The 7140-nt window shown below is 32.0% G+C and overlaps 1 protein-coding gene across 1 annotated transcript; it reads left to right on the forward strand.

Moving 5' to 3' along the window:
• Positions 793–6885, forward strand: LOC109346013 (monocopper oxidase-like protein SKS1). The gene is made up of 9 exons (XM_019585351.1): positions 793–1064; positions 3172–3281; positions 3519–3789; positions 3891–4029; positions 4436–4802; positions 5582–5947; positions 6035–6113; positions 6368–6567; positions 6669–6885. The coding sequence occupies exons 1-9, from the start codon at positions 909–911 to the stop codon at positions 6763–6765; spliced, it is 1785 nt and encodes a 594-aa protein (XP_019440896.1). The 5' UTR covers positions 793–908; the 3' UTR covers positions 6766–6885.

Genomic DNA, 7140 nt, shown 5'->3' on the forward strand with positions numbered 1-7140 from the left:
TAAGACGTTTGTCTAATGGTAGAAAGTCGTGGTAAACCTCATGATAACCAAAAGATCAATGATTCAACTCTTGTTGGTAATACTTGTTGGGAGAGATAATCACACATATGGAAAGTTGGATTGCAAAGACAAACACTTATTGGGAAGATATATCACACATAATAATTAATTCTTTATTCATAACATGCGAAAATACTCTTTCTTATACCAAAAAAATTAAATAACCAAATTTAACAATCTTTATTTTCTCCCACACCACTTTTAATTGAAACATTTTCTCATAAAAGCATGTTGAACAATTATTGTAATTATAGCATAAATTTTATGTAATGATAATGGAATAATATCCTATACTATAATTATATTATCTACTATTTTTATCAACTTCATATGTAAAAGAGTCAACAATCGATCTTCAACAATTGATATATGAACAATGAACGATATGTCAATATAATGTAGACAAATTTTACATTATTTATACATACATTATTTTCTCCTATAATCATTTATGTTTTTTCATACATGAAAATGAATATTCTAATCATCAAAATCGGTCAAAAAAATAATTTAAATTTATAAGTTTCCTTTTTTGGTAGAAGATTAAATTTGTGGGAGAAGATGTACTTCTTAATTCAAACCATTTGTCTATATTTTTTGGTAATATATCAAAAGGAAAAAAGAGTATATAAATATACATAGTATAAACTAACAGGTTGAAGAGGTACCAGGTTACAGATGGTGGTCCAATTCTAACATAATTTTCTGTTACATAGTATTGGAAAACTAATAGCCATTTTTATCTCTCTCTAATACACACTGTTTCTGTGTTAGTCGGTTGGTTTATTTGCTTGATAGTGTGAATAACAAGAAAGAAAGGAAAAAAACACTTTTGGTGCGTAAAATCCATGAGTATGAGCATGGTTTTCTCTACGTTTTCTCTCTTTTCATTCTTCTTTCACATTGCACTCTTATCAAACCTGTGTTTTGGTGCTGGCCCAAGAGTACACACTGATCTTCATGTCTCATACCAAACTCTTTCACCTCTTGGTGTTCCCCAACGTGTTAGTTACTTCTACCAAATTTCTCTCTCTCTTTTACTTCATCTTGTTTTTTATGCATTGTTTTATATTATGATTATTGTTTTAAGTTGTGGATTGCATGGCCCCTAAAATATTGTGGCTGCCTATCACACAGTAAATCATAATGATGCACCTATAATATTGTTGTTGTGTTCCTAACTGCATCGCATTGTAAATATGTGACTGCTTTATAATTGTGTTTGATCCACATCCAACTATATCAATTACAAACAATTGCAATGTTCATAATTTATGTCACAGGCCCACAATAATTACAATTGTATTAATCACAACCGTAGTCACAAATTAAAACACCAATTTCTGTCCTGAATAAGTCATGTTAGGGCTATTATAGAGAAAAATAATCGAAGGAAGATGACACATATCCCAATTTTAAATTATTTTTTAATAAAACAAAATTTCAAAATTAGCAAAATCCATTTTTCTGGTATTAGAGAGGAAAGGAAAATCTAATTTCCGCCATAATTACTTATGTGGAGTTTAATTTAACTTTTTCCGCCATTTGTCTTGTAAATTGTTTTTCCCCATTGGAATTATTTGGAATCCAAAGTGATTTCTAAATATCAAGTGTGTGAAAAAGTAAAATCAAAATATTTTTTTGAAGTGTCTTTTTATGATATTTATTATTCTGTCACTTTATTGCATTACTAAAAAAGATAATTTGATGACATTTCTTAAATGTTAAGAAAATCTCTGTAATATATACAGTTGTCTGTGTAGAATACGTTACGTTTATAGTATATTTGAAATAGACTAAAAAGCTGTTTATTTGGTCAACTTTCTGCTTTATACTAAAACAGCAGCGGAGTTACTTTATTTTTTGTGTCTTGTAGTTGAATGTTATGAATGATGGATACTTATTATATTATATACGTATCTGATACATATCCAATACTTATATTCTCATATACTTTATAGTCTCCAAATTATTTTGAGATAAATAAATTATAAATCGTATACTTCCTTTCGATCTTAGCATGTTTTCGTTCAAACTATTAAGTATTTAAGAGCCCATAATATACAATTAGTCAAGAGCTAAACATATTATTCAATCAATTACAAGGGTAGAGAGAAAGAAAATCAAGCACATCTATTACATACAGAAGAAAAACACGGATCAATATTATTCTATTTGTGGTCAACAAATAATGATTTGTTATGATAATATATTTTTATTGTTTATTATATAGTAGAATTTTACACATTATTTTGTATGGTTATCTGAAATGAATTGTATCCTGCATTTTATTTGTCAACAATATGAGTATAAGTGTACAGACTACAGATACGTATGTGTCCACTATACAACTCCCTTGACCTCTTTCTACAAAGTATTAGATCCATTTGAAGAAAAGGGAGGCTTTAGAGTATACTTATAATATATTTTATGACTCATAAAAGCCTTTGCCTTTATTAAAAGAGTAAATATCAATTTTAATTCTACATATTTTTTTTTGACTTTATTAGTTTAGTCTTCAAAAAAAAAAAAAAAGCTAAAATGGTCCCAAAAATTTCAAATGTAAATCAAATTAATTATTTTTAGTATGTTTTACAAGACTTGATAGAGACTAATTTGACCTAAAAAAGATTAATTTGACATACATTTGAAATTTTTGGCTCCATTTTTTGTCTTTTCTTTTTTTGAAGGATAGTAAGATCGAAAAATATGAGAGAGTAAAATGAGTATTTAATCTTATTAATATCCAAGAACCAACTCAAAACACATCCTTGAAATAAGTTTATGAGATGGTTTTTAGTGGGAAAAAAAAACTTCTGATTTCATTAATTTACTCTATTAGTGTATTTCATGACAAAGGGGCTTCTTTTCGACCTTTCCAGATCCTAAAGAGTCTTTCCTTTTCATTAACATCCAAAAAAAACCGACTCAAACAAACCTTGGGAGTTTTGCCCCTTTGAGAGTCTAAGCTTAGGACACAAGGGTATCATTAAAAAAAATCAATTTTTTTCTTCATACCATATACTCTGCTACTTGAAAGATGCTACGAAGAAAATGTTGATTTTGATCAGAGTTTGGCTGATTTCATTGTTTAATACAATCTGATTTCAGGTCATTGCTATTAATGGGAACTTTCCTGGACAACCCATCAATGTTACAACTAATGACAATTTATATGTGAATGTGTTCAATGAACTGGATGAAGATCTTCTCATTACATGGTTAGTTTTTACTTTCTACTGTTACATTACATTTAGTTGAGTTTATTCGAGTGTGATATCCCACATTGGATGTGAGGGGAAGAGTAAAAGAGCTTATAATCGGAAAATGTCCATTGGATTTAGTTCAAGACGTGGTGTCTCACTTAAGGCTCTCTGGCCGCAGTCGGGTCCAACAAATTCTTTAATGTTATCTATTTGCAAATTTAACAATTTTGTTTTGTCAAATGATTGTGGCAGGCCTGGAGTTCAAATGAAACGTAATGCATGGAGTGATGGAGTTCTTGGTACAAATTGTCCAATTCCTCCAAAGTGGAATTGGACATACAAATTCCAAGTCAAGGACCAAATTGGAAGTTTCTATTACTTCCCTTCTCTAAATTTCCAAAAAGCCTCTGGTGGATTTGGTCCATTTGTTATCAATAATAGGGACATTATACCAATTCCTTTTGCTCAACCAGAAAATGATATTTTCATTATGATTGGTGATTGGTATACTCAGAACCACACGGTTAGTAATCGGCTTATTTCAGTCTTTTATTTCTAAATATTTGAGATGATGGTGGGTTTTGATCGATTTTTCGATTAATTTTGCGCATGTATGTAAATTAGGCTCTGAGAGCAACACTTGATAGTGGAAAAGCCCTTGGAATACCAGATGGAGTTCTTATCAATGGGAAGGGACCTTACCAGTACAATGCTACTCTTGTACCTGGTGGCATTCAGCATACACAAATCGACGTTGAACCAGGTGTCATATTCTCATCGGCTCGTCCTTTATAGTCCATCGAATTTTCTATTGTGCACTTATCGCTTTCAATGGATCATTACTTAATTGATGGTGCATGTGTGGTTATTTCCTCATTTTCTGTTCCTATAATTGTTTGTACTTGTTTCATAAGCTGAGTGCTTTAACTATTTGTTAATTTGCAGCTATATTTCCAGATATCTGTTGATTGATTCCTGTTAGAATGTCATTAGTTTTTTTGGTTTGTTTATCTCTTAACTGTTATGTTTGTAGTCCAAAACTATGTTTCTGAGATTTTCTGGAAGTTAACCACATTGCTGAAGTAATTAATGGCTTTGAAGTTTGTTCTAATTAGTGTGTAAGTTGGATCAATTTGAATATTGTTTAGTAATACAATTATATTTGGCAGGCAAGACATATCGAGTCCGTGTCCACCATGTGGGGATTTCAACTACTTTGAACTTCAGAATTCAAAATCATAACCTGCTGTTGGTAGAAACCGAGGGTCGTTATACAATTCAAACAAATTATTCCAACTTCGATATACATGCTGGCCAGTCTTATAGTTTTCTAGTTTCCACTGACCAGAATGCAAGTGCAGACTACTATATTGTTGCAAGTGCCAGGTTTGTGAATGAATCTTTGTGGCAGAAAGTTACCGGTGTTGCCGTTTTACACTACAAAAATTCCATGGGCCCAGCAACTGGTCCTCTACCTCCCCCACCGGATGATACTTACTACAAGGATTTCTCAATCAACCAAGCAAGAAGTGTCAGGTTTGTTACACAGATATGTTATCATAGTGAGTTTATCACACAGATTTCCTTTTAATGTGCATTATGCCTTGAAGTATTCTTCTATTTGTTTATCGACTATAGAAAAAATCATTTCATTTTCTTACTGTTATAACGCCAATATACCAACATTATATATCGGATTTGCACTGTTCTGCTTTACTGTTATAATGCTGATATACCAGTATAACATAAAAAACTGTTGGTTTTATATTGACAATATGCATGCATTAAGGTTCCTTTTATTTTAGTAATAGCTGCCTTTTTATATATATACCTATATTTTAAATTAGTGGTATATTGGATTTTGGCATTCCGTAATGGTTTGCGATCTGATATCGATAACACTCAGTTATACAGATCATTCTAAATTATCTACTTTGTAATGGAAATGTGCTCAAACTTGTTTGAGTCATATATTAGCAACTAGTATACATACTTTGCTATACCATGTGTTAAAACTCACCTTGCCAAATTAAGACTAAAATTTAATAGTTGAAGAATTTGCCTGACATATCTAAAATAATGTTATAATGGATTTAAGTAGCATAGTGTAATTTACTCTATAGGTGTAAGGGTGTAACAAAGAGTCAGTAATTTACTTTGGAGTTTAAGATGTTGGAAGATAAAGAGTAAAACTTTGATTTGAGGGATTTTGGCAAAAGAAATATGCACACAATTTTTGGTTTATGTATTTTGTTTATTATTGTTTTTATGATTTTGTACACACTATGTATTAAATTCTCTATGTCATTGACTAGGCAAAATACATCTGCCTCTGGACCTCGTCCTAATCCTCAAGGATCATATAAGTATGGCAGCGTCAACATAACCGATACTTACGTGCTAAATATTGTGCCACCAGTGACAATCAACGGCAGTACCCGAGCTACTATCAATGGCGTCTCATTTCGTAAACCTGTCGTACCATTTCGGCTTGCTGACAAGCATAACATAAATGGAACTTATAAGCTTGATTTTCCCATTAAGCCAGTGAATACAACACCAGTGTTAGATATATCTCTTATTAATGCTACTTTTAGAGCATTTGTTGAGATTGTATTGCAAAACAATGACACCACTATTCAGAACTTTCATTTGGATGGCCAATCCTTTTATGTAGTAGGGTAAGGATATTTTTTCTTTCCTTATGTGTCTTAAGAGCACCATTGTTCTTTTATATCACAGTTCAAAGTTTTATTTGTTGATTTCAGGATGAACTATGGCATTTGGTCAGAGAAATCTAGAGGTTCTTACAATAAGTGGGATGCAATTTCTCGCTGCACGACTCAGGTGCCTGTTATTTAGTAAACTGCCATTCTAAATTTTCATGGTAAAAACATTCTCTTTCTTTTTTGATGCAAAAAGTGCAACCCAATATACGAGGCCTCCATTTAGTCAGCAGTCTTACCTTTACATGCGGAGAGACAATTTCTACTATTTGAACTCTTGACCTCATGATCACTTATCAATAACCTTACTGCGGTCACCATTGCTTTGAACATGTTTACGTTGGTTTTTAATGTCCTTCTTACCTCAATGAACAGGTTTATCCAGGAGGATGGACAGCAATCCTGGTAGCTATTGACAATGTTGGATACTGGAACTTGAGATCAGAAAACCTTGACCGATGGTACCTTGGCCAAGAAACATATATGAAGGTTATCAATCCGGAAGAAAATGGTCGAACCGAATTGGGTCCACCGGCTAATGTTCTGTATTGTGGTCCTCTCCATTACTTGCAGAAGTAACATTTTGAAACCCATTGAATTTCTTATGCTTGCAATTACATTTTTTCAGTCCTTTTCACTTCTCTGTAATTAAATTTGTTTTCTTTATTACTTGCAGGGATCAACCACACTCATCTGCATCTTCTACATTTGCAGCTTCCTTTAACTTCACATTGCTCCTTGCACTTTTTACTGTGTATGTAAGGTTTATATAACAGTTTCTGATGTGATGCTTGGTTGGCATTTATGCAGTTCTTAATAGTGTGTAGTTATATGCATTTAAAAAAGCTTGATTACCAATTTCATTGCATTCAAAATGAATACCTGTTTTTGTTTCTAAATATGAAGATTATGTTTATGTATGAATTTATTGTGCTTGTGGTGTAGTCATTCTTATGAGATACTTCATGAAAGAGACAGCTTGAAAGTTATACCCGAGATGCATTTCATGTAGGGGTATTCGCCTTCCATTTATATTGGTTTTTAGTCAAAAAATTATCCGATCCAAACATATAATTACATCGGTCGGTTTGCTGTTTATATTCAAATGTCTGATCCAAATATTATATGCGGTTTCGGCTCGATTTGGA

Source organism: Lupinus angustifolius, chromosome LG04 (assembly GCF_001865875.1).
Source record: "Lupinus angustifolius cultivar Tanjil chromosome LG04, LupAngTanjil_v1.0, whole genome shotgun sequence".
NCBI classification, from domain to species: Eukaryota; Viridiplantae; Streptophyta; class Magnoliopsida; order Fabales; family Fabaceae; genus Lupinus; species Lupinus angustifolius.